Below are 27,413 nucleotides of genomic sequence, written 5' to 3'. Positions count from 1 at the left end.
CTTCAGTTGTTGTTGGTCATTTTAAGATTAAAAAATGGAGACGTGAAGATTTTGTTAATTCTTTGGTTAATATTTCTTATTTTTTTATAATTATAAATACAGACATAAATAAATAAAGCAACAAGTTCTTAAAGCAAAGTTTTTAATGCTAAATTCAAGAAAAAAAAATATTAAAAAATCTTAAATTATCGTACAGACATTTTATAGAAATATCGATGTTTTTTTTTAATAAAAACTGTGCTAGATAATGTAAATTTGAAATTTTAATTTTTTAAGGAATCCTGTGTCACGCGTACTAAAATTAATATAAAACATATCACTTTATTTGCAGTAAATTATTCCCCCTCAATACTTCGTGTGTCACCCAAAATCAATTCACAATTTATTCATTTCCTTATTGAATGATTCATTTATGATTTGAGGAGTTTTTAAATTTTGAATAAAAACTCACTAAGGAACTATCTCACTTTCGTCGACCTTACTTTTAAAGAAAGCAAATTAATTATCGCATCTTTAGCAATTTCAATTTAAATTATTTTTTAAAGAGAAAAAAACTGCACACATAATTTATGAAATTTTGATATCCTCCAAGAGTTCACGAGACTTTCTGCTCTACTCGCAGTGAATTTGATGAGAGAGAAGAGAGTCAACTCAGTCAGTCAATTTGATAAATCAGGCGCCGGAGAGTTGAACGACCGAGGCTGAGGGTCGGGGTTTCTCTCGGTCACTGCCACACTTACCGTTCTGCAGCGTGTTATGCTCAGGGAAGTGAAGAGAGCATGCGAGTGTGTGCTGGCATGACGCAAGTGATGTAACGGAAACTAGGTCTTCAGGTTTATGCCCCACACATGCAGCAGCAGCGGCAACCTGGCCTCGGAGACAATCCCCGCAGGCGCCGCATGTGCGCGAATTTCCACCTGAGCGGAAAATGCACCTCAGCTAATTGCTTGTCAAAAAATTAAGCTAATGCATATAGGGGCTGTCGTTTCTGCACCTTTTTACGGCCAAAAACCACCTGTTTGTGCGAAAAATCGTTATTACTCTCTCGAGGTTGTTGACCTCGGCGCTCTGCTGCGGCGTTCCCAGCGCGCAAACCGGAGTTTTTGCATGTGCAAAAACTTGTTAGACGAGAGATGCTTTTTCACGGCTGGCAAGAATTTCGTACAATAAAAACGTGTGCTCAAATCTGTTCAATTTAATAAATTTATTGAATCGATTTTTCTTTATTATTTATCGGCATTTTTCACAGATGTATCAATTTGTTAAAATTTGCAACAAGAGCAGGTTGACTTCCTGCTCAGTTGTGTGGTTGAACATCCTGTCATCTTTTGTTTTAACACTTTTTCAAAGTTTTTCAGAGTTCAGGGTCCGGCTTAATCAAATTATACAAAAATCTATTTAAAAATTAGCAGATCAATTCAATGATTTTATAAATGTCACTATTAAAAAAAATTGTAAAATATGTTATATTTAAAAGTATTAATTATCCTATTTTAAATTTATAAAAATTATTTAGGAAAATTGTCCTAATAAATTAAATATAAAATGAATTTACCCTTGCTTATATGGATTGAATTTCAAAATGACGTCTTCAAATAATTAATTCTCTCTAAATAGATATGATATTTTTAATAAACATAATTCTTTACATTATTATCAAAATAATACACTTGTGTTACTTTAATCAGAATTAAGAGCCAGTATATAAAAATATAAAAGTTAAAAGCAAGTTGAAGAAGTAACAGTTTGGAATTGGTGCCTCGCTGAGAGTCAACGAACTCTCGGCGCTCTCGTCTTCACGAAGGTAAAAAAATTAGGCTGACGAAAACCTTGCAAAAGTGTGAAAAGTGCTATTCGCTCTTGCGGCTCTTCTTGCTTTTCTCCTTCCGCGCCGTTTTCGTATATAATTCGCCGAGAGTGAGTTCGCACTCGCAGGCAGGTTCATCGACCTGAGCTGCAGAAAACGAACGAGAGGAGAAAAGGAGAGGGGCGTCCATGGGCCTCGGCGGGACCCCTGCGCATGGTTTGCAGTACGGCACACTGACACACATCCGTGTCCAGCAACCGCACTCGGCAGGTGCTGAGCACGCACTTTTCGTCCGGCCAACCGGCGTCTCAGGCCAACGAACCTAAATTCGTTTTTCATAACGCGCTCGTTTTTTTTTTTCATTTTTGCACGCACGCTTTCCTCTCTATTATCCGCGCGTCATCGCACTTTTTGCGAAGCGGCGCGCGGGATAATCCCGCAAATCGCCGCGTCATTTGCTGATTTAATGCGGTTGGTCCGCGCTTGGATTTGGGACGGTCAAGTGAACTCTTGACATATTAATCTTGCAACTTTTGTACTAACAATAAGTTGATCTAATGAATTTAATTAAATTACGCATGAGGCAGAGATTTGATCAATTGATAAATAGTTTAATTAATTAATTAATAATTAAATACGAGCTCAAGCAAGGTAAAAATAATTGGTAAGATCATTGGTTATCACAGTTGAGATATTCAGGTTAATTATGTCAATCATGAAGCAAAATAACATGCCTATGCGTATTCAGAACTGCTGTATAAAAATTGTAAAATGCCAAATGTTAATTTAAAGAAAAAATTGTTTATCAAATCATTTATTAAATTATTAATCATTATAGTTTTACAATTGGATGCTTAAGAAACCAGTAAAATAAATAAAAAAAACTGGATAATAACAACCTATATTTTCTTTTAAATACATCACTTAATGATCATGACATTGACACACACAATATATATAAATTTTAAAAAATGCCGCAATTTTTTTTTTATTTATTATACTGTTTAATCATTTTTGAAGAAGATTGTACTATATAAAAATACTTACAGATTGGTTAAATTATATAAAATATAATTTAAATTTAATAATAATTTTTTAACGTCAAAAATTAAAAAAAAAAAAAAAAAAAAGCGATTATGGTGTTAATTAATATTTTTAATATTTTAATTCACAAACGCACACTTTTTTTGTAGACATCAATCTGCCAAATTAAGTGAAAACTGTTTTTGATATGCGTACCAAGACTAGATTAAAAATGTTGAGCGGTCTTCGTGAATTTTGGATTGGCATCAGAAGCTATGAGACTTTGCTGAGTTGTTTGATATGTGACCTTTGTGGAACAATTTTTAACAATCGCGCTGACATTAGAATTTACTAATCCACACACTTTTCTTGTCCTAAAAAATAAAATTTAGGCGCATAATCAAAATCGATTTTTATCTTTTAACTGTAGCACTTGCATAATCACGAAAAGACTTGCTAAAACTCTCCTCCTTCTAGTGTGAATTAAATTTAATTAAATTAATTAATTTTTAAAATTTATGATAATTTGATAAAAACATAATTTTTCGTTCTTGTTCAATGTGAATTTCATAATATTTGGAGATGTAATTTCCTCTGCGGTGATATAATTATATCAATAAAGAAAATTTTTATTATTGTTGGTTGTTTATTTGTCCACATTGTTACAGAACATTGATTACACTTAATTATTGAAAACAATTTATTCAAAAATATGTAACACTCTGGACAAAACAGCACAAGCAAGAATTTTGCTTCCGAGATCATAAAGACCCCATCCAGCATCGAGTGAGCCTGGGTTGACTTAATTTATTGCATTTAATCAAATTTATCGAAATTCTTGCTATAGTGTTGGTGCCGTTTTGTCAAACAATTCCTTTCTTTTCTAATAAATTGACAGTAAGAAATGTGATGTAACTATTTGGACAAATAAACAACAACAAAAATATAATTTTTGTTGTCTTTAAATTAATGTTATATTGTCTTCACCAATTTAAAGACTTTTAATTCAAAATGAAGCCAATGTCCATTGACGCTGTTTATGTTGGAAGCTCATCACAAAAGGCAAGGCTTACGGGAACTTTACTACTTTGTGTGTTGCACTAGCTCGTCGTCCGTCGCTAATGTACTTTCGATAAGAGGACTAACAAGGCGACAAATACTCCATCCATCCCCGGCGGTCCCGTTACTTTTCCAGACAAGTCCATTTGCGCCGCTCGCCTTTCCCTCCGAGCTTTCCTGCAGCCATTGACTTTTTCTATATGCGAGGGCATCCAAATTTTTTCCTCTGCGCGCATTTCACCACATATATCGCATTTCGATTGTCCTGGGTAAACAATCCTGTATGCGCTGAGGAGCAGAAAAAAAAGATAGATGCGTCGTTTCGTTCCACTCGCAGGGTGGTTTTTGGTTTCTCTACTTTCTGCTAAGGGTTGCTGCCTCGGGATGTTTTCTTTTGCGCAGTGCCCTACTTAAAAATTCCCTGCTTTCCACCAAGACATGATGCAGCCGTGGGTGGTTTATGGCCCACAGAAATGCACACGTTATGGGGAAGATTTTTACAGTCCCCGAGGTAAAAAGGCTATGAAAAGGGGTGTGAATTTTGATACGCGTGTCGAAAGGGGATTCTTTCACGAGCAAATTACTCACGGTGGTAAAAGCAAATATGGGTAGGAAAAAAATGAAAAAAAAAGAAATTATTATCAAAATGTGTCACAAAAAAAATTGAAACATAAAATAAATAAATATAATTTTTAAATATAATAATAATTATTACTATAATGCACAAGTACAAAGGGAGATAATTTAAATGAAATGTGAAAAAATGCAGAACAGAAATTATTTGGAATCTTGAATAAAGTATATTATTTTGCACTTTCCAATCAATTTTTTAATTCTAGATTTTTATTAATTTTGACCCCCTGATCTTTATAAAATGAATAAATGTTATCCATGTAGTATCAATAAAACCGATGTTTTATGTTTATTGATTCCCTGGAGACACATATCAAAAAGAAATTTCAATTCAATTAAGTTCACAATTTGAATTTATATTTAAAATTTAAGATATTTTTCTGGTATTTTTCTAATGCAAACTTTTAAATTAAATAACTTTTCTGAATTTCAAGCCAGCATAATTATGTTTCAAATGAAGAAGATCACAGGATGAAACATTGCACTTTCAGGAACGTTACACGAGATTAAACGCATTTACCATGAAAGCGGATTTCATTCATTCCACGCGCGAGGAAACGAAGCGGCAAGATTACTCTGGTCATGGTCATTCAGAATCTCAAACCGTTCCTTCGTACACAACACAGATGTTGCCGATACAGAGGCAGGAAAATCACACACACATTCGCGTTGTAATAACAATGATCAGATGCAATCAGGACGGATAAACGCAGGCGGTTCAATACTCGGTAATTATCGGCAGCCGCGAACGGGAAGAAGAGAGCAACCCTTTTCGCTCTCTTTGTTGTGTATCTACCGGTGATTATCACTTGAGAAGTTCCCGTTATTTTTCCACCCTCCACCACCGCTTCCTGCTTAACAAGGAAAGGGTAGTGTTTCTTTCGGCTCGGCTTGATACAAAAAGTCCCACCTGCAGCCTGTTCGGTTATTCATGCACAAAAAGAGAGAGACCGAAAAAGGAAAGGATGCGCGAGGTGTGTTCGTTCCGTTGATCGTCATCATCTCTTTGGGCGATTAGATAATGAGGGCCTGCCTGCTGCGCGAAAGGGTTTGCCTGACACAATGCGCGCCGACCTCGCACGCAACAATCGAAATTAATCGCTGCCCCCGACACCAGCACATGGCGCATTTTTTTACCCTTTGATCAACCTTTTAGTGAAGGGTTGGACACATAAATGAAAATAATAATAAATCGTGTCGGGCGCAGAACTTCTTCAATTCATCTTTTAAAAATGCCATAAATCTAGTAGAATTCTTTTAGAAATCAGGCTGATTGGTTTCGGAATTTCATCGTTATTGCTCAGGAAAATGATGCGTGACATTAATAGGGGAGTTAATTTTCAATTTCTGGAAGATGATTTTTAACGGCACATTAACCCTTTTAACCCTTTTAATGGAAAGGTTTTTTAGATAATAAAAGTTACGTTTTTATAATATTCCGTTACCAAAGATTAAGTAAAATTTATAACAACCGTATTATTATTTATTAAATGATATTTCACGATATATTTTACTTTTTTTTTAAATTTAATTTTAACTTGAATTGAAGATTACTCTTAAAAAAAATCACCATTTTTTTTATAAGAATTGCGTACTTTTTCTTCAAGCACAATTTTATTTGGGAAAAAAGCCTTAACCAGATTCATTCAGCGGAAAATTCAACTGAAATATGAAATTTGTGATCCGAAAACTTGAAGAAAGGACACGTTTGAGCAAAATAAGCACTGGTAAAATACCTGCCCACCCCCGGAGATGGGAAAACGCAGGCCAAGCGAGAGAACAAGAAGGGAAACCACAGAAGAAGAAAAGCTTTTCAAACACAACAACTCTCCACACACAAATAGACGGACTGCAGCTTTTCTTCGTCTTGTTATTTTCCTCCCTCGAGCAAATAAATCTGACCACAGGTACAAGAAAGAATATGAAATGCGTGTTCGTTGTATCGAGAGAGATTCCGAGAAAAGCTTCTTCTTCTTAGGCAAAAGGGAGCATTGAACCCTTTTTCATGGTCACTCGGGGAGGGGGCGAAGGAGGCAGAGCAGATGCTGGGCATCCCTTTGTCGCTCCTTTGGCCTACTTAGGCGGGCTAATCCCGTGACAGGTCACAGAGAAGAGGCAAGGTGCATCAAATTTCTAATTTCTCTGCCGCATCTGCAGTGGCTTGTGCCGGCCACCTGCCTCCACCACCCCATCCTGCAACCCCTAAAAGCAGCTGCCGCTCTCTATTTTAATTTCGGTACCACAATCTCTGCGCCGGGCGTGCGTTTTCCCGTTACGTTTTCTTTTTCCCTGCGATTAACAACCCTCTTAATGATGGATGAAAGTGCGCCCTGCGCGCCGAACGCTTTTGTCCGCCTGTTTTCTTTTCGGCTGTTGTTCTCGAAGCAATTGTGCTGCTCTCATCTCTCACCTGGATGGCGTTCCAGGTGAACTTTGATACGAAAAGCTTCGATTTTTTTTCCAGGATGGAATGCGAGCATACATTCATTTTTTAATTTTCAACATAAAAATTATTTAATTAAAAAAATTCAATTTTTTCATTCATTGACAATTGACACATCTGTTAAAGTATATAGAATAAACAATTTTCTTCAAACGAATAATTCATCAGATATTTATTTCATTTCACTCATCTACCAGCCTAAGATGTTTAATTAAAATTTAGATCTTCAATTGATGGTTTATCAAGAGTGTCACCATAAATATATTTTATTGAAATGAACTTTTAAAATCAATATAATTATAAATATATTGTGATAAATAATAAAAAGAATATGAATAAAATCATAAAAAAATTAATATTAATTGATATCATGAAATATACAAAAAAATATAAATTAAAATTAATGAAAATAAAACGATTGGGCTTTTCCTCGTTGCAAAAAATTGTTTTTATTAAAAAAACAAACGGCTCTACCAGTTTCGGTCACGGTCTGCGACCCTATTTCATGAGCAAGAAAAAATACAAAAAATCAGCAAATTGAAAAAACACCACATTTTAAAATAAAAATTAAAATCTTAAAAACTAACCAATTCAGGTACCAACCTATTTCATGAGCAAACGCACTGCTCGCTGACTAATACAAGAATGAGCTAGCTAAAGACAGATTGATTGGGGGAGGTGATCTTTATTGGGTGATTAGCGCGCGGCGCGGCCGACCATGGGGGCGCCGAATGACGTCGGGCACATTATGCGTTTTCGAGAAAAAGATGTTTGCTTCCTCTCTCAAAAAAGACATCCACCTTTGATCGAATTGGTGGCTCGGTTGGCTTATTACATTATTACCGCATGCCATTGCCATTGCCATTGCTTCCAGCACTTTTCTTTTTGATTGATTTTGTTTGAATTTAATAACCGTTGCATCTGACCAGGCAAAAGAATGGCCAAATTCAATTAAAATTAATGAACATTAAAAAAATTAGAATTGAAATTACTTTTTATATTAAAATATTATTTAATTTTAAATTAAATCCACAATATTCCGTTAAACAGCCATGTAAAAAGCAAATATAAGAAAATTAAAGCAAAAACCAGTCATCCATTATTTTATTGCAGCACACAATTGGCCTTTCATGAAATTCAGCAACGGTACATAAATTATGATATTTGAATTACTCTGTGAGATGAGCGTGTTTTGTATGCGCCGCAGTGAGTGATGAGAGGTTTCGACAATAACCAGATAAGCGAGTGAACCTGTTACTTTTCGCACATTACAAGACGAATAATTTGGCCAAGAGAGCAGTTACGTGTCTAATCTAACTGTCCACCGCATATATTATTTGCACCCGATTATTATTATTATTTTGCGCCGATGAAAAAAGCTGCAGACAATGGCGAACGGCGGTTTTGTTGCGGGAAGTGCGCGATATTTTACGTGCAAAACAAACCCGTTGCTCCTTTCACTGCGCGCGCCTTATCACTTTTGTGAGGCTGCTGCGCCGCGCGAGAGGATCCGATTTTCATGAGTGGCTGATCGTTCGTTGCCCCTGCCGAGTACCGTTGCTTCCAGCGAAGGTGTCTTTTTTATTTGTGTGTGTGTGAGCGAGTGTGGGTAACGGGCACAACGACCGACAGTAGCCTTGCCCTTGACAATACGGCGCGAGCTTGAGTTGCATTTCCACCACACCTGACGTCACCTTTCGCAAGTTCATTTCTTCCTACTCACTGATTTTCGCAATTGCGCGCGTGTCTCGCCGTCCCCAGAGATTAAAATTTTAATTGCAGTAAAATTATGAATTATAATTTATTTATTTATTTTAGATTTATAGTAAAACAAAAATTTTTTTAACCCGTTTTTCATTTCAATTTTATTGCAACTAAAAATTTTAACCAAGGCTTATTTTTGACGGAGAGTGCAATTTTTCCATCAATTCCATCAATTATTTTTTCCATTCTTGGTCCCTTTAAAATAAAAAAATCATATTTATGCCACCAATACTTGATTTTGGGATTTAAAAAATTCTAATTTTTGCCTTTAACAAATAATTTTATCGTGTCAACTCTTTTTTTCCCCTTTTTTTTTAATTTACAGTTTCTTCTATCAAAATTTAATGCATGATCAAAGATGGTTGGGTAAATACCGTGTGGGTTTTTGATCTATTGGTTTACTTTTTCTCTCCGCGGTGCCTTCTCATTTCTTCCCAGCTTCTCCTCCTCTTCGTTCTTCTCTGCTTCGCGTTCCTTCCAGTCAATACAAATGCACACACCGGAGTATTCTTTGTAGTACTTTCTTTCTCGCTGCTTTCCTTTCTTTCTAGACTTTGCTATGATTGCACTACAAAAGTATAACATCAGACGGGAGCAATGGAAGCTAAAAAAAATCTCGAAAACAGTCTTTAAATTAATATCATTTCTTGTTTTATTTTGAAAACGTGGAAATTGTCTTTGTAATTGGAAATTCTACAGGTGGTTTGTGTTTTTCAATCATTTTTTCATCCTCCTGAATTTACATAAATTGTGGGAAAAATATTCCTTGAACAATCTGGAAAAAGCACAAACTTCGCTTTTAAGTTATGCAAATGCTTTTTGCATTGGAAGATCAATAAACGCATAAATTTAATGTTTGAGCAAAGAAAGCTACCCTTGAATAAATTACTAAATTACCAGCCACTTGAATTTCAATAAGGTAAAGAGCCAGGTGGATGCTGCGCTGCACTTTTTGCTGTTTTGGGAGCCGGAAAAGATCCAGAAATATACCTGCGCGGCGCTCGCTTCAATTGGTGACCTAAATATTTTTGTTCCTATTGTAATTGAACATCAGACTTCCTTCTGAAGAAGTATATTCATTGGAATTTCAAAACGGCCTCAGCCGTAAAAAGTTTCCGCACCCACCTTCTGATTCAAATTTCCTGCGCGTTCGATGTTATTTTCACGACCGTCTGCAATGATATTGATTACAATCAGCATTATTATTGTTGTTTATTTGTCCAAATTGTTACATCACATTGTTTGCATACAAATTGTTGAAAACATTTATTTTGAAAAAGGAATTTTTGGACAAAACGGCACCACCATAGCAAACATTTTGCTAAAACTTCTTCCGAGGCCAAAAAGACCCCATCCGCCGCAGTGAGCCTCGGTTGACTGTTTTTGTTCTTAAATATATTCAGCATTGAATATATTTTTAAAGGTCCAAACTTCATTTATCAAACTATATACCACAAAAATTTAAAAGTTTAAGCAAGCAAGTGGTTGCATTTTATGCGTTAATGAGTTTTCAATGATTATGTTAATATTAATTATTAATTACTGTGCATTAAAAAAAACTGCCGAGTTAACGTGCTCGTCAGTTAACACGAGTACCAGCCGATAAGCTTCCAAGCTTGGCTGGACTTGTACTATTTAAAAAATAAAATATTTTTATTTATTATATATAATAAAAATACTTTTTAAACTATTTGAAGAAATTTAATTTTTATATAAAAGTATTTTTCTATTTACGTTTATTTTTTTTTAAATATAATTTAACTTATTAATATTTTTTATAATTTTTCACTATTATTACAGGTTTAAAATTCATTTAATTTTTATCTTTAAATATTATTTTTGTGAATAAATTTATAAATATTTGTCTTGTATTTTTTCACCACGATATGAATTGACTGGACAAATATGTTAATGTTTTTGTTGAACATAACCTCATAATAACGTCCTGACAATCCGCGTCATAAATTACTCGCTTGCTATCCACGTGCATGCGTCTGAATGTCAAGGTTGATGCCCAATTATCTCCCCCGCATATATTATTGTTTGTGATTTTCCTCGGCCAGTTATTATATATTTGTATACAAAAACAGGCTCACAAAATAATATAATATTTCATACATTTATGCCTGTCGGGGTGCGCGCAGGGCTCATGAGAAACACACACAACAAAGCGCAGTTCTTGTCTTTTTCTATTTTTCATACCTTTTGTTTGCCGGCTGAAAAAGGAGCTGCCAAAAAAATGAGCAGCTACATCATAATACTCACGCCGAACAATGCAAGAGGTGAGTAAAAAATGAGTGCTCCAGCGAGCCAGGGCCTCTCTAGTGAGGGTGCAGCAGTTCTTTAACCTCGCCCTCTGCTTGTCATTCTCAGGGGAAATGAATATTATATTGTGCTGCGTGTATGTTTGTATTGTGCGAGTGTGGGGGCGGCATAACGGTTCCTTAAGGGTTGATCCAATTTTCTCAAGACTTCTAGTATTTTTTTTTGCCCACTTTGGCCCTGAAACATTATAAACGACGCGCGGTCCCTGGAAGCTGCGCATGGCAGCTTGTTTGCATATTTTAGATGTGAGACGCCAAAATAAATTTGTCTGCTCTGCATAAAATAAATATTTATGATGAGATCAACATTATAACAAATAGTAAAATTCACATAATCAATTTTAAAAAAAAATTATAGAAAAATTCAGGGGTTAAAACGAATTTTGTTAATTTGTTAAAAATAAATTTGTGTCTTTTTTACTTGTAAATTTTTATGATTTTTGAATAAATGATGTATTTGGGCCTGAATCAATAAAGAAACTTTGCAATTAAAAATAAAATTAAATAAACCATAATAAAAAATTATAATATTTAAAATTGAAATGAAGGACATTTTTGGGGAAATTTTGTGTTATTTCAAATTTTAATTGAAAGCACACTTTTCCAGTTTGCTCAAAGCTTTCAGCATCTATATTTTAAAAACTAAATAGCCATTTACAAGTGTCGTCGTCACACTTGTCACACAATAAATTGAATGGGACACTTCATTAAGTGCAGCTCAAAACAGGTCGCTTCTGAGAAACCGCGCCAGTGTAAATACATAAAGCATATTATTGTGAAAATTCATTTTTTCGCCAGGGGACCATATTTTTTCCCTGAAAGACGCGCTTCTTTTCGGTAGGCAGGCAGGCGAAGCGAACAAGAAAAGAGGATTTTCCTTCAGAAAAATTCCCAATCCTTTCCGCAGCTGCAGAACGCGATTGTTATTTATTTTCCTCAAGAAATAAGTATGTGCAGCTGACGATCGAACGAGGAGAAGAAAGATATGCGGCTGTCAAAGGAGCGCACACAATTTCCCCAGAGAGGATTTGATGGTCAGCAGCAGCAAGGGTTGCAAACAATGCAAATGGGACGTTGACCCTGGTCAAGGAGCGACCTTTTCCATCATCTTGTGGACGATGTGTGGTCCAAGCGTTCAGAACAATGCGAAAGCTTCTCTCAGAAAAGGTCGTTGGCCTTCTTTTTTCGAGCTTTCTTCCAGGTGAGTGCGGCGAAAACAATCTCTGAGAAAAACATCCCTTCTTCGTTGTGTTGAAGGGTGTCGTGTTGCTTTGCAGGAAAGCAACAACAAAACAGCAGGAAAAATCCGTCGGGAAGGACATGCTTGGGGACGGAGGAAAAGATTTTAATTAGTGGCAGGAACAAAGAGCAGGAAAATGTGAGAAAACGAGGAAAGAAGTAACCCTTTTGGGGTTTAAGTTTTTATAATTGTGATGACACTGTTTTCGGACTTAAATTAATTTAACATGCTCCATCCCAGAGAGATTCAAAAGCATTTTATATAATTAGTGTTTATGCAAATTAACTGAAATCTAAATAATTTGGGCATACGTTAAATTATTCTATGAACTTATTAATTTAATAGAAAAATTGTAAAATTTTGACCCTCAAAATTCCAAAAAATATTGAAGCTGCAATGATCTTGAAAAAGGAATTGTCTTTTTTTTATTGAAGCAATTAATTTCAAAAATAAATTTTTTCATTTTTTATCGACAGTCTTATCACCAGAAAAATTTGCAATGTTGAAAAATAAAAGCATTTTTTCAATTTAATTTTCAACTAATATTTTAATCTACTGCTTGGATAATTTATAATATTTTCCAGAAATAATGTGCAATTAGATTAATAGAATTCATATAATAATTAATTTAGCACTGCCTCCTCCCAGCCTGTTATAGTAATTACAAGCTGCATGCGATCCCAGCGAGTCCATTCTGCACGAATTCGAAATATTATACTCGGTGGCGCAGCCGAGTTTCATTCGCGCCGTAATGAGCAAAGGGAAATCTGCGCCGAATTCTCGGTAGGCGAGTGAAAAAGCCGCCGCCGCATCCGAGTGCGTCTGCATGACCTACCTTAATGCGTGCCTTTGTTTTGTTATCTCATCAGCGATGTGGCGGAGAACAATGACCCCGGCTTGTGCAAACTGAATGAATCCCGGCGTGAGTAATTTGCTGTTACACTCGCTCTTGTTTATATATATATATTGTTTGCTCTCCGTTCCCATCAACAACAGAGCGCACTGTGCACTTAAACAAATCAAGAGCAAAGCGCGCCTATTATATGTATTTTGACCCTGGCTAATCAAAGGTCAGTAGCTCGGTCAATTGTGCAACTCAAACAAAAAAATCCTTTTCTCTCAAAGTCAGGCCGACGATTTATTGCACTCTATTTTTGAACCTGAACCAATTCCGGAAAAAAAGCGCGTGCCACCCTTTCAAAGGTAAACAACCCTGAGGCGTGAAGGGCTCGCGCCGGATTCCGCTCAAGGATGCATTTTCGCTCTGTTTTTTTTTTCAGTCCGATTCGAGCCGCGATTGTGCATGAATAATTGGGCCATGCGTTTCAATTTGAATAGCAGGGATGCCGCTGCATTATGGGGTTAAGGTCGCCGCTGACAAAAGGCAGGATTTCGGTCTGAGCAGACGCAACACGTCTCCATTTGTTTCGCTTTTGTCGCGAGGGAAATTTTCGAGCATAAAGGGCTCTGTCTGTGTGACTGTGTTGTAAGCGTCTCTCTGTGTCTCTTGTAAATTGGCCATTTGACACAATGGCTCAAAGGTCGCCAACTCGGGCTTTGAATTATGTGCAACTGCCCGGTCCAGTTACATTCAGTTGTTTGAAAATGTTATTCCACAAGGGATGAACTGCTCTTGTGCAGGTCAAAGTTTGAATAGGCAGCCGCCCTTGACAGCAACCCTCGGAGGTCATGAGGCACGAAACGCGGGTAACAAGAAACGCAAACTAATTGGAAAGACAAAGTTTAAGCCCAAAAGCAAAACGGTGCAGGTCTCAAGTCGCTGCTGCAGACGCGCAATTCAATTAAGATGGCAAGGGCAGGACTGATATTTATGATTAAAGTAGAATTAGAGAAATTACAGAGCTTATCAATGCTTTTATTTATATGAAAATTCAAAATTAAGACTTAAATTATGTATTAAAAAGATTTATCTTTAAAAATTAAATGTAATAAAATAGAATTTTGTGGTTGTATAAATTAATAAAAAAAAATTGAGAGCAACAGAGAAATCTCAAAAATCGAACAGCGGGGCTCGTCAAAAATAAGAGGGACAAATAAAATTATTCGTGGCATTGAAATTAGGAAAACTAGGAATACTATATCAAAATAATTAAATAAATTAAAGACTATAGGAAATGAACCAAATTAATGTCTTCTGAATTTTTTCTACAGTAAAAGATTGCAAGTAAAATTTTTTTCCTTAAATTATCAATAAAAATAACTTTTGATCCTCAAGGAAATTGGATTAATTTCATGATATTTAAGTATTGCGTAAAAAGCAGCTTTTTATTCTAATAGAAAATACTAAAAATACATAATATCAATAAAATACGGAAAAACAAATCAAAAAATCTTTTAATATTCAAGTGTTTACGGTTTTTAAATCATATTTCCATTTTCTTATTTTTGAAACAAATAAGAGTTTTAATTTCGGTCGCATGGATCTAAAGATATTATAAAAAAATTTAAAAAAATATAACCAGGTCAGAAGTCACCAAAAGAGTTTAATATTGAAATGGTGCGCTGAAATTATTTTCGCTCTCTCTCTCTAATTGAAGTTAAGCAAACAATTCCAATTAAGAGGCCATGCACAAATCACTCGGCGCGCGGCCATTGTTTATTCGATTGCGCGCAAAGTAAAATCGAGGTGAACTGAAAAAGTGTAACGCGAATGCAAAAGAAAAGACAAACTTTCAGTCTAGTTCCTTCTCACAAGAAAAGTATACTCTGCGGTGTGTGACATATTGGTGCGTTTTCCGCGAGCTGCGCAGATCAAAAGCCGCCGCCTCGCCGTTCACAACAATAGCGGGTTTTGTTTCTTTTTCCGATCTCCGCCTATCAGGATATGCACAGGAATCGCGACACACATATCGCTTTGCCGCGGCCAGACACATAAATAATTAGAAGCGTTTTGTTTTGTGAGCGGACGATTGAAATAATTGTTACGCTCTCTTGAGAGAGAGACACACACAATTTATAGAAGACGAATTTCCGTGAATCGAACAGACAGCAGACGTGTGTACTGTTGAAGAAGAAGTGAAGGAAGAAAGAAAGAAAGAACTCAGCAGACGAGTTTTTTTTTGCGTATGTGTGCTATGCTGCAGTGGCGGATCTTTGTTTCAAACAAAGTTTCTAATTAACGGTGGTGAGAATCGTCGATTTTCACTCTGCCCGCCAAATGACCCTCATGTCTTGCGGTGAATGGAGTGATGCATTGTTTAATTCATTGTTTCACGTTTTATATATACTAAACCATATATCATAATCATACGAATTAAATGAGTAATTCATGTTATGTAACGTTTTTTAAGCATGCTAGTGACAAAAACGTTAAAAATAATTAAAACTTTTTTATTAATCCCTTAATTATTTGTATAATTCATTATTGTAAATAAAAACCAAATCGAAAGTGTGCATTAGAGAAGAGAGAAATGTTCCTTTAAACTTTTATTTCCTTTATTTATTTTGTAAAAGAAACTGAAAATGTGGAATAGATAAAAAAAAAAATTATGAAGAATTCGCGTGAAGAATTACTTGAAATCGCCAAATTGGCACAAAGTGAACACTTCACCGTACTTCATGTGCTTTAGTAAAAAACTTATTTGTACAGAAAATTATCTATTAGTATTTTTATCAATCTTTGTTGACTTATGAGTGCCTCATTTTCAAAATTATATGGTATTTTTCACCTTTTAAATTGCAACTATACGTCGGCTAGGTATTTTTTTAAATTTCATCAAAAATCTATATTTTATGATAGAGAAATATTGAATTATTTAATCATTTCTACATTACGCTTATGCAACGCTTATGAAGAATAATTTTATTACTACTTGATAAGTATGAGACATTCTTTTGTATTTATGCACAAAATTATTATATTACGTAAAAATTTCATTAAATCATACATGTTTAAAAAATTTAGAACAAAACATTTTACTGAAAATAAAAAATGAAATGTTAAAAAAATTTAATAAAAAAAATAAAGTCTTTTAAATTAAAGTAAATAATATAAATGTTTTATTTAAAATTAAGTCACGTTATTTTTTAAAGTAAAAAAGCTGTGCAATACGTTTGACAAGAATTCAGAATAGAGTGTTTGACGGGACCGGCACCGTTTTCTTTAAGAGCAGCGGGAACGGGACGGGACGCGGGACCGGGAAATTGAAGTTATTTGCAAAGACAACCAGTTTTCAATTCCCTGTTCTGTCAAATGAATTATAATTTTCAAGATTAAAAGTTTTTGAATAGCATATTTTTCTAATCGCAAACTCCTTTTCGCACTTTCTTTTTAAAAAAAATATAAATAATCATAAATAAATTAAAAAAATCAGGATAATATTTTAGATATTTGAGGTATTGATATAAATTAAGCAACCCGCACGTACGAGTAGTGCTATTTGCATACCACGAAAACTGGACGATTAATAGCTGATTGCAGGAATCGGGACTCAGGACGGGTCCGGGAATTTCGTTTTAGGCACTCCCGGGAACGGGATCATACTCGGGAAATTGTTTGAAAAAAATTCGGGAACGGGAGGGGAAAATTTTCAAAAATTGGTCCCGTCAAACACTCTAATTCAAAAGCGAAATTGAGAGAGCTATTTTCACCTATTTTAGCTATAAAATCTCCCCACAAGGTACTTATTTCGGCCATAAAAATGATCTTATTTTCTCCAACCTAATAATAACAAAAAAAAATGTCTGTTTAAACTAAATTTAAATTTGCATTAAAATAAGCGAGAATTTTAAACATTTCATTTCAAAAGAAAATTATGTAAATTAAAAGTTCATAGACCTTTACATTGCGTCAATAGTTCTTTAATTGAACTAGCTCGATTTTGGACGCGGCATTTTATAAACACTTAATAGTAAATTTTGAATACAGTGCGAATAGTTTGCATTTGCATATCATTTTGGAACGGATGGTGTTGATGGCATCGCTTTTCTCATAATAACTTGGATTAGCGCAGAAACAACACAGGAAGTTGGCGCCGCCGATGGCTAGGTGCGATAAACGCTCTCGAAATACTATTATTTTCAATATATTAAATTATTGGCGCGCGGCAGGTTCATTATTTCTACCGCTGCTGCTGATACATATCATTAACATTCATTACTGCAGAAAATAGATGAACACTTTGACGCGAGCGGCTGGCTGGGGAGAGAGGTCGTCGACCTGTGTGGCGGTTTTAATTTTCTGTTATTCTTTTGAAAAGCGAGACACTCTCGCTGTTAAATGGCCTCACCGTTACCTCTCTCATGATCAACGGCTCTATTTTCAAATCGGCCCGTTACATTTTTTTTTATTTCACTGTTTCTCGTTTGGCTCATAACGGAGGCGGAGGATGCGCGTGCAGTGCCATACAATCATCTGCTGCTGGGTTTTCCTCGCGTTGTTGCATTAATCAGTGGCAGTGATTGACACCGAATTGGGAGAAATTGGCTGTTGTAGCTGCAAGCCTTGTTTCGGAAACTCCTCTACTTCTGAACTTTTGATCTCACTTCCACTTTTTTTTTTTTAATTTCATCAACACCAATAACATTGTGTATGCACAGGTGTCATTTTTTATGAAATGATTTTAAATGTTATTTTTAATTATATACATATACTTTTTTGGCAAACTAGAAAAATACACGAGCTTGTTTTAGTTTTCTTTTTTTTTTAATTTTTGTAGGACTAAAATAAGTCATCACAAGTACAATGGACAATCTTGAAAAACAATTATTTGAAAGAATCTATTTTCAAAAATAATAAATATATATTAAATCAAAATAATTTCTAAATTTTAATTCAGTTTTATTTTTGTGTCCCGCTTTGTAGTGGAACAAATTCAATATCGCACTCTTTAAGTTGGGTGCTAAAATGCGTACAAGTGACAAAGTGCAGCAGGGATAAATTAAACCTTCGACTTATGGCATTTGAAATATTTTAATAACCAATATTCTCATTTAAATTATCGCACTCGTCACTTATAAATAAATTAAAAAAGAGTGAAATTAATATTGGTCATGCTTATTAATATTTTTATTTATTATTAGAGATAGTAATTGCGTGCATAATATATTTTTTGAAATTTTTAGCTTATACTTGAAATTAAAACGTAAAAGAATGACTACATAAGTTTCAATAAACGTTTTCAATCTAAATTTACTTAAAACAAAAATAATTTTTTTTAATAAATTAATTTAAAATGTTAAAAAAGCTTCAATAAAATATAAAAATAAAAATTTACTGATAATAATTTTAATAATTTGTATGTTTAATTAACATTTAAGTCCTGTCACGATGTTTTCGCATACAAAATATAACTCGGCAATAATTTCAAACAAAGATTCAACAGGGAAATCGCGAGAGTTTTTTATGTGCGTCGAATCGGCAAATAATGCAAGGCTGCTAATTTGCAGACACACAGTTACAAACGGGAGATGTAAAAGAGGCAAAGCAAACACTGCAGGATTCGCGCGCGTGCATCGACTTTTTGCATTGTCACTGTGGCGGACAATGCGGTCGTAATCAGCCAACTCGGGCCCCAGCACGATCACAGATTGTGCGAATCAGCATCCAAGGGCACCGCCAGATAAAAAAAAAAAATGCACCTCACTCTGCAGATAAAGGAAAAGCAACGGAGCTCAACAAGTTCGATTTGATCGTGCAGGGCGCGTGTGGCGGCAAATCGACAATGCAAAACATGCAAAACGCGGCTTAATAACTCTTTTCTATTCTGTCGTGCTGGCGAAAAATCCGCGATAAAAGTCTGCCTCGTGACCATGAAAAGTAAATGCCGAGCGTGACATCACAATACAGTTAGTTACACTGCGCCGTGCAAAAGTGAGTGAGTTTAATATATTCGCTTTTTTCCAAAAGGTTATTCAACCGGCGAGCGAACCGATTTGTAATAATACAATTTTTATCCTCGCCCGCGCCTTGTGTTAATCACCTCTCTTTCTTTCTCTCTGTGGGAACATTTCCTCGGCAGCTCGTTTGTTATTCACCCGCTCGTACAGGTGCGCAATTATCGTTCGTTACTCGCTCATGTACTCTCCCATCATCTCTCATTGCATCTCGCGTGATTTTCTTTTTCTTTTGATCCGTGTTGGATTCTACCTTGTTGCAGCATGTTTTAAAATTTGCAACGATTGAACCGGAGATTAACACTTCTGTGTGATTAAAATTGTTTTTTAATATAATTTAATTCTCAAAATTTGTAAACACATTTATTAGTACATCTGATCCTTTTTACTAATAATAATTAAAATTTTAGTGATAAAGTTCATGCGTGAAATTTCTCAAAAGAAAATAATTGTAATATGTACATTTTAAAAACGTGTTTGCTGAATTCTTTTAAGTCTATTCCTTTTTTTTTTAGTTTTCTTCCATCGATGTTTTTTATTATTAATCTTTAATTATTCTAATTCAATCAAACTTTTTTTTTTTTTTTTTTTTTTAGGGTCAGGCCAAGACAAAGTCTTGTCGGCCTGTGCCCTTTTTAGTGGCGCAGAAGGCGCCACTCAATTTTGTCTTTTTTTTTTTTTTTTTTTTTTTTTAGACATGCCAGACTTATGTCAACAATATTATTTGTAACAATTACAAATTTGAAGGATTAAATTTCAAATTGGATTGTCTAGTATCTATTAAAAAATAATTTTTCATTAATACTCAACTTGCAAATCAACAGCATCCACTTAATTATGCTTAAAATGAATTCAAACTTTCTATTTTAATATTGAATAGTAATAAAATATTAATAATAAACATAAATAAATTAATTAGAAAAAATAATAATAAACTGATTAAAATGTAAAATATAAAAATAAATCTTAATTAATGTGGCCATCTAGCGGTAACAAAGTACAACTAACGATCCGGGCGCAGCTCGGAGTTTTTTACTGCGCCCAAGCGAGCGCCGCTCAGCGCTCATATTCGCAGGTCACGAGTACCAACGCCCCTTGGTTTTTTTTTTATTTACAATATTTCCACACTCAGCAGCTGGTTGCTTTTTTTAAAATGCATCATCGATCGACTTTTATCAGTCCGCATTTCTGGTCCTAGGCGCGCTATCTGCAAGTTATGAAATCGTGACAACGCCAGAAGATGATCCGAACGTGCAGCAGATTGGTTTCTGCAGCCAGAGGACACCAAATCTCGCAAATAAAGTGCATTTCGTCAAAGGTAAATAATTTAATTTACCAAATATAAACTAATATTATAATTTAAATAAAAAACTACAATTTTTATTAAAAATAATTTTATGATTTTACTGCATTTTAATATTTAAGTTATTTTTGGGTTATATATTTTATTTAAATTAATTTTTAAATTACATTTAAAATTTAAATACAACATTAGTATTTAGGAAGACAAATTAGCTTTAGACACCCGTTGTACACCTAGTTGTGTTCAATAAATACTCTATCTATTTCTATTAGTATTATGCATTTGGGTATATTAAAATTTTTTACAATTTATTTAAATCAATACTTTGTTGCACATAACAAATTTTATATTTATTATACTAAAGAATATTAATTGCTCTTGGAAGCCTGCCCCTATCAATTTAATTACTTTCATAATTGAATTAAAATTATAATTTTACTGTCATTTCAGATATTAGAAGCTGATGAAGCAGTTAATCAACCACAACTTGCGAAAAACGGCGTTGACACGCTGACGGACACTTTTGGTCGTCGACATACATACTTGAGGATTTCACTAACAGAAAGATGCAATTTGCGGTGTAAGTCATCTTGCTTTAAAATCGGAAAGGTCATCATACTCTGTGAACCTTTTTGCAGGCCAGTATTGTATGCCCGCAGAAGGGGTGCCGTTGAACCCCAAATCGAAGCTACTTACAACCGACGAAATTGTGACCCTGGCGAAATTTTTTGTGGCCGAGGGTGTCACCAAAATTAGGCTCACAGGTGGAGAGCCTTCGTTGAGGAAAGACCTCGTTGATTTAGTCGGTAAATAAATTAAATATTAATTTTGAAAATTTGAATATATATGAAAAAAAAAATAGGTCAGTTGAATGATATTCAGGGACTTGACAGCATAAGCATGACCACGAATGGCCTCACTCTGACCAAGCAGCTCGTCCCTCTAATGAGAGCAGGTCTTAAGGGTTTGAATATTAGTCTGGACAGCTTGGACAAAGACACCTACACGAGAATGTCCAGGCGAAATGGACTGGCAAAGGCTTTGGCCGGTATCAATTTGGCGTTGCAGCTGGGCGTGAATCCCCTAAAGGTGAGTATAAAAATAGGAAATTTTAAATTATAGTTTAAATTTAATGCAGGTTAATTGCGTGGTCGTGCGAGATGAAAATTCGCATGAAATCATGGACTTTGTTGACTGGGTGCGAGATACGCCACTGGAGGTCAGGTTTATCGAGTTCATGCCTTTTACCGGAAACGCTTGGGACAGGAAGACGATGATGTCTTGCGAGGAAATTTTGAAAGTCATCAGAACTAAATATCCGGATCTGGACAGGATCAAAGGCCACAAATCGGACACAGCCAAGGTAATTAAAAATTGTTATCTAAAATTTTATTTTTAACAAAATCAAAATCCAGATTTACGCAGCTCCGGGATTCCAGGGCCAGGTTGGCATTATAAGTTCAATGTCGGACCATTTCTGCGGAGGATGCAACAGACTTCGCATCACGGCAGATGGCAATCTCAAAGTTTGCCTCTTCGGAAATAGTGAAGTCTCCCTGAGGTATTTCAAAAGTCCGCTGCTTAATTGTTTACAAGAGTAATTTTTTTAAGGGATGCTCTAAGAGCAAATATTTCCGAAGATGACCTGCGGGCCACAATTCAGGCAGCAGTTCGTAGGAAGAAGAAACAACATGCAGGTATATAATTTTTAAGCCTTTTTGTACATAAATCTAAGGCCAATCAGAATTTTCATAATTACTTCCCTTACAGGCATGGAGAATCTACCCTCCATGGCAAACAGGCCCATGATTTTAATCGGTGGCTAATACCGGTGAGTCTGTTTGGCTTTAGATTTACGATTTGCAAAGTTTTATCCATTCTTTTTACAAATTTTTCTTAAAAATTAAGGATCCAATGTGGATCATTCATTAAGTTGAAGTAAGATCAAAATTAATAATTTAAAAAAAAATGTTGCTTTCTTGATTCGAATGCCAAAAGGCGGCACCCAGAATGATCAAGTAATTGCGTTTTAGATTATAACTTTTAAATGTATTTAAATTAAATGTTAATAAAATATATTTTCAGTGTCAACTTGTGTTACGATTTTCAACAAACTCTCCTCTCTACCTCTGCACCTATTCAACATTCCTGGACAATCATTTACAAATGTACGAAATTACTCAACCTCTTCGAATTTGACCCACATTGACCCTGATGGCCTTTTCACCATGGTCGACGTTGGCGACAAACAACCCACCAAAAGGGAAGCACAAGCCTCAGCAACGGTGATTTTGGGACCGCAATTAATAAAAATGCTCAAGGAGAAAACCGTCCTGAAAAAAGGCTCCGAAGCTCTGACAGTGGCGCGACTGGCGGGCACAATGGCTGCCAAGAAAACTTCCGACCTCATTCCACTTTGCCACCAACTACAGATGAGTTATGCTAATGTGGAGGTAGAACTTTTAGGCGACAGGGCGGTTTTCATCAGTACGATCAGGGTAGACGGGAAGACGGGTTGCGAACTAGAAGCATTGACGGCAGTTTCGGTTGCTGCGCTCACTTTATACGACATGTGCAAGGCTGTTAGCAAAGCGATTAAAATCACAGAAATCAGATTGCTGAGCAAGTCTGGCGGAAAAACTGGCGATTTTAAAAGTGATTAATACTGTGCCTTTGATAATATACAAATTTTTATTTGTCTTATTATTTTAGATTTTTCTATTTTACACAATATTGGTTATGATTTTAACATTTATTTTTTGATAAAATAAAAAGGGCTATATTTTCAATAGATTAATTTGTTTTATTGTATATTAAAAAAAGAGTATACATCATAATCTCAACATTTTGTGCACTGTACCTCGACGTCCAGAGCTTTCGATGGTCAACACAACTCTGGGACATGTTTGAAAAATAAATAAGCACACATTCAACAAGATCTAAGTAATAATGCTCTTGACGATAAAAATCCAATAACCAAAAAAGCAAGGTATTATTATTGTCAGTTTCTCATCCGATTGTTCCTTCTTACAAAAATGCATCAAAAAATACTGCTTTTGCGTATCGCATGAGTTAATACTGTCTTGCAGGCACTCTCGTCTCGTTAAAGTTACTCGTTTAAGTATGTATGTACTTTGAACATTCCTATTAACACGATGGCAAGAGGGACAGTGGGAGGAGAGGATTCGGCGCCAGGCGACAGGCCTCTGTGTTGTAGTATGACACTGATCGGTTCACACCTTGGTCCTCAGCAGAGGGTCCGCGGTGGCGCCAATAAATACGGCAGGTCACAGGCTGGTCATCGCCGGCGGACGCGCGTACGCCTTAGGGATGAAACCGTACTTTCTCGTCTTGGGCGCGTAAGCCCAGAGCCACCCGTCCACCGTCTGATTGCCCAGGTCGGCGTAGATCCAGTCGCCGCGCCGTACGGTCAAGTCGTCTGGAGCTTGTGCCTAAAATGATACAAGCCGTGAGTACAATTTAAATTTATTTCACAAGTTTTTTGTAAAATAATAAGAATAATAATAAATGCGATATTTTTTTTTTGACTATTATTAATACTAACACTTTTAACCCCGGTCTTTCTAGGTTTGAATGGTTCTGAATTTTTTTTAAGTGGGTTTTTTTAGGAATTTGACATTCCTCAAGGTTAAATTTTAAATTTAATTCACCTTATAGTCATACAGCATGACCAACTCTGTGCCGTGATAACGAAGCTCATCAGAGTTTGCTGGCGACATGTGGTGCGGCGGGGAGTTTGGAGGGGAGAAATTGTTGGCAGGCTGCACTGGAGATTGATTGAGATGGCCCGAAAGAGATGCTAAAAAAATCAGAAATTTTAAAAATGGGTCTTTTGGTCATGTTAATTAGGTTGAGGATTAAATTTATATTTTTAGGGCAGTTACCAAATGCTTGAAATAATTTCCACAACCACACTTTTGAGCAACAATGAAGTTTTGATATTGAAAATAACCGGATCTAATAAATAAAAATAAAAGTTGCAAGGCCAAGAATTACTCCCTGTTATTAAAATGTAACCTTTTAAAACTTTCAAACCGTCTTTTTTACTTCATGCAATAATTTAATTCAGAACATTGAGATAATTATAGTGTGTTTAAAAGCTCGTCAATTCACCTTGAATCACGTCTGCCGGGTAGACAAACCCGCTTGGCACGAAGCCTTCCTGGCCGTCACTCCGCACTATCCAATACCAGTCAGGGTCTTCCCTGTTGAGCACCGTTACAAACTCACCCCTCTCAACGCTGACGTCATTTTCATCTCGCGCAATGAATGTGTACAAGACAATGTAACGACCAGCCGGGTCCTTTTTGGAAAAGAAAAGGAAAATTATTTAAGAGTTTTAAAGTAACTGAAGGATGATTTAAAAAAAAAGTCGTCAATCTAAATTAAACTAAAAATAAATCCCACAGTAGATCCCATTTTTTTGGAGAATAATTTTAAGTTATATTTTAAAATAAAGTTTCTAGGTGGACCTTTAATAAAATATAAAATTTAATGATTTAGCTTTACACATTTTTGCACTTACTTTGAAGAAAGGGTGGATTTCTGGCTGAGATGAACCCATGCTGTGGAGAGACGCCTGCGACCCTCGAATCACCTGCTGCTGGTGGTGACTCGTTGCCTGCGTGATGATGCTTTTTTTATTGTTCATCCCGTAACTTTCACTGTCCGAGACTGACAAGTCAGGCGGACCGCTTTGTGGACCTGGAATTTTTCAATATTTCGTTAAAATATGGTTCAATTTTTCATTCCAATTAAATTTTACTTGAGAGGTTTCCCATGGACCGAACTGCCGAGTCGTCCTGAGACGTGTCCAGGTGACCTTTACTGCTGTCCCTGGGCAGTTTTTTCTTGACATTGTTTAACGCCAGGTCACCGAGGTGTGAACCGTACGGGGTGCAGTACGAGTGGGGTATGAAGCCCTCGTGTCTGTTTTCTGATATCACATACACCCAGTCATTCTCGCGGTAAAGAACGTTGACGATCTGAAATTCCAAACGAGCTCAATTTTGCAATTTAATTTAATACGAGGGCTTTTAATTACATGTCCACGCTTGACTTCCAGCTCGTCATCCACGCAGGGCGTGAAGTCGTGCAGAACGACCATCTTACTGTCCGGGGAAAGGCCGTTCTCCTTCTCGATTCCGACCCTGACGAGGGTCTCGATTGAGGCGCTGCCGGTGATGCGACCCATCCCGGGACCACGCAACACATCTTTGTCCACATCACCTGGGAAAATTTAAATAAAATTTTATAAAAACAAACTATCATTTAATACTTAGTTTTTTTTTTTATATTTTATTATTTAATATTAACGTTGTAATATTATTAAAATATTAATTTTATTTATTTAAATAATTTTAATTTAATATTAAAATATTATTAAACTTTGTAGCGTAACTAATTTAAAATTTAAAAAATGAATTATTGTAAATTAAGCGTAAATTATGACCATTTTTTAATTAAAAATTTTAGCTAAAGAGTAAAACTATATTACGAAAAAATATATTATCTTTCGTCTATTTTTTAATTAAAATTATAAAAAAAATTAAACGGTAAAATCAAATTGAATATCACTTCTCTTAGTGAATTTGCAATAATAATAATAAAGAAGGGTATTAATATTTAAAAATATTTATTGAAAATCAACATAAACGTTAAAAAAAAGTAAAACAAAAAAGCTGTACTATTTTATGTATGTGTATTAAAACATATTTAAAGAAAATATAAAAAATGAAAATTTAATTATGTTATTAGTTAAAAATTTTAAATAAAAATAAATTCAAAAAATAATATATATTAAACTTAAAATTTATACTTTTAAATAATAACATGCACTTCAAAAATTTGATAAATTTTTAATTGTATGGATTTTTAATGACGTTTTATCAATAAATTTGGGAAAAATATACGTATCTGAACATTTCGAACAAAAAAATTAATGACGAACATCAAAATGTTCAAACTTTAACTTTAATCAAATTATTTGCGAAAACTGTTAATTCGACATTTTTAAATAATTATTTCTACTAAGGTCATAGAATTAAACGAATTTCTCAATTCACGAAATGAAAAAAAATGAGCATCTTAACTTGGCCGCCGCACTTGACTTGAACTTGTGCACGAAAAACAAAGTTCAACAAGTACAAAACCAGTACGCCGAGCGAATTTTAATCGATTTTCGCCTCTGAAACCGGCTGCACGAAAGTCAGGTCGAGCTTCTCAGGCCCTCTCTCTCGCGCGCACATATCAAACGCACATAATAATAATCCACGGTCCCTCCGATTCGGCCCCCGGGGCGATTCTGCTTTACATTCTCGCTCCCATTACCCAAACATCCTGTTCAGGGCCGCCGCGGAGCCCCCGACGACCCCGAAACCCCTGCGTGACGGGCGCGGCGTCGGACAGGCCCGTGGACGGGGTGCGGAGGGCGTGCGAAAGGGTTGGGGCACCTGACGCATTCAACAAGTGAGCCAAAGAATGCCGTCCCCGTGTGTAATTAATGCACCAGCTAACGGGAGCACGGTTTGCAGCACCACTTTTCGGCCGCCGACGGCCGCTTTCGGCGCGCAAAAGTTTCCAATTCGCGCGCCGGACACTCACTTTTCTTTTTCTTGCCTCTTCGGATCCTCACTGGACACAGGAAAGCCATGGTTTCGCGGAGATTCTGCACATAATCCTCAAACGACAGCCATCATGTCAGTCTCCACTTGTAGCTGGCGCTCTGTGCGCACGCGTCCCACTCTCTGTTTTGTGAATTTGTGGCGCGAAAAGTGTTAGGCTCTTTGAAAAGTTTCCATTCTTTAGCCTACATTGAAAAACGTCGGTAATATAAAAGAAAATTTGAGAAAGTGTCCACTACATATTCACATAGCAAGTTTTCAAATGATTCCTGTGATGACCAGTAAAAAACTGTAGTGCTCCTTTAAGCAATTTAACTA

At 35.6% G+C, this 27,413-nt stretch overlaps 2 protein-coding genes across 6 annotated transcripts; one reads left to right on the top strand and one right to left on the bottom strand.

Annotated features, from left to right (window-relative positions):
• The first annotated feature begins 18,909 nt into the window (after positions 1-18,909).
• On the top strand, positions 18,910-23,244 carry LOC132195295 (molybdenum cofactor biosynthesis protein 1). Of its 4 annotated transcripts, none has more exons than XM_059617203.1 (9): positions 18,910-19,125; positions 20,347-20,466; positions 20,902-21,031; positions 21,090-21,257; positions 21,314-21,540; positions 21,590-21,814; positions 21,867-22,012; positions 22,063-22,148; positions 22,537-23,244. In XM_059617203.1, exons 2-9 carry the CDS (start codon positions 20,389-20,391, stop codon positions 23,112-23,114), a joined length of 1,638 nt encoding a protein of 545 aa, XP_059473186.1. In that variant the 5' UTR covers positions 18,910-19,125; positions 20,347-20,388; the 3' UTR covers positions 23,115-23,244. The 4 variants fall into 4 exon arrangements, with proteins under 4 accessions (XP_059473186.1, XP_059473187.1, XP_059473185.1 ...); XM_059617204.1 differs by having other exon boundaries at positions 18,910-19,126; positions 20,350-20,466; XM_059617205.1 differs by lacking the exon at positions 18,910-19,125 and adding an exon at positions 22,222-22,282 and having other exon boundaries at positions 20,226-20,466; positions 22,537-22,679.
• Positions 23,234-27,209, bottom strand: LOC132195297 (SH3 domain-containing protein Dlish). 2 transcript variants are annotated; one of them, XM_059617206.1, is made up of 7 exons: positions 27,076-27,209; positions 25,517-25,701; positions 25,238-25,457; positions 24,998-25,176; positions 24,586-24,775; positions 24,123-24,271; positions 23,234-23,903 (listed from the first exon to the last, which is right to left on the bottom strand). In XM_059617206.1, the coding sequence occupies exons 1-7, from the start codon at positions 27,122-27,124 to the stop codon at positions 23,739-23,741; spliced, it is 1,137 nt and encodes a 378-aa protein (XP_059473189.1). In that variant the 5' UTR covers positions 27,125-27,209; the 3' UTR covers positions 23,234-23,738. The 2 variants fall into 2 exon arrangements, with proteins under 2 accessions (XP_059473189.1, XP_059473190.1); XM_059617207.1 differs by lacking the exon at positions 24,123-24,271.
• Positions 27,210-27,413: the final 204 nt, after the last annotated feature.

The sequence above is a fragment of the Neocloeon triangulifer genome, unplaced genomic scaffold, assembly GCF_031216515.1.
Source record: "Neocloeon triangulifer isolate White Clay Creek 2 clone unplaced genomic scaffold, ASM3121651v1 ptg000009l, whole genome shotgun sequence".
In the NCBI taxonomy this organism is placed as follows: domain Eukaryota; kingdom Metazoa; phylum Arthropoda; class Insecta; order Ephemeroptera; family Baetidae; genus Neocloeon; species Neocloeon triangulifer.
The sequence above is the reverse complement of the archived record's forward strand: the minus strand, read 5'-3'. Positions and strand labels throughout refer to the sequence as shown.

Excerpts from the sequence above, each read along its gene's own strand:
- LOC132195295 (XM_059617203.1), top strand. The coding sequence starts at position 20,389 with ATGATCCGAACGTGCAGCAGATTGGTTTCTGCAGCCAGAGGACACCAA. Across the intron at positions 21,258-21,313 it reads AGACCTCGTTGATTTAGTCG|GTCAGTTGAATGATATTCAG; the intron begins GTAAATAAATTA and ends AAAAAAAAATAG. Across the intron at positions 21,541-21,589 it reads TGGGCGTGAATCCCCTAAAG|GTTAATTGCGTGGTCGTGCG; the intron begins GTGAGTATAAAA and ends AATTTAATGCAG.
- LOC132195297 (XM_059617206.1), bottom strand. The coding sequence starts at position 27,124 with ATGGCTTTCCTGTGTCCAGTGAGGATCCGAAGAGGCAAGAAAAAGAAA. Across the intron at positions 25,702-27,075 it reads AAGAGGCAAGAAAAAGAAAA|GTGATGTGGACAAAGATGTG; the intron begins GTGAGTGTCCGG and ends AAATTTTCCCAG. Across the intron at positions 24,272-24,585 it reads CCCGGCAGACGTGATTCAAG|CATCTCTTTCGGGCCATCTC; the intron begins GTGAATTGACGA and ends TGATTTTTTTAG.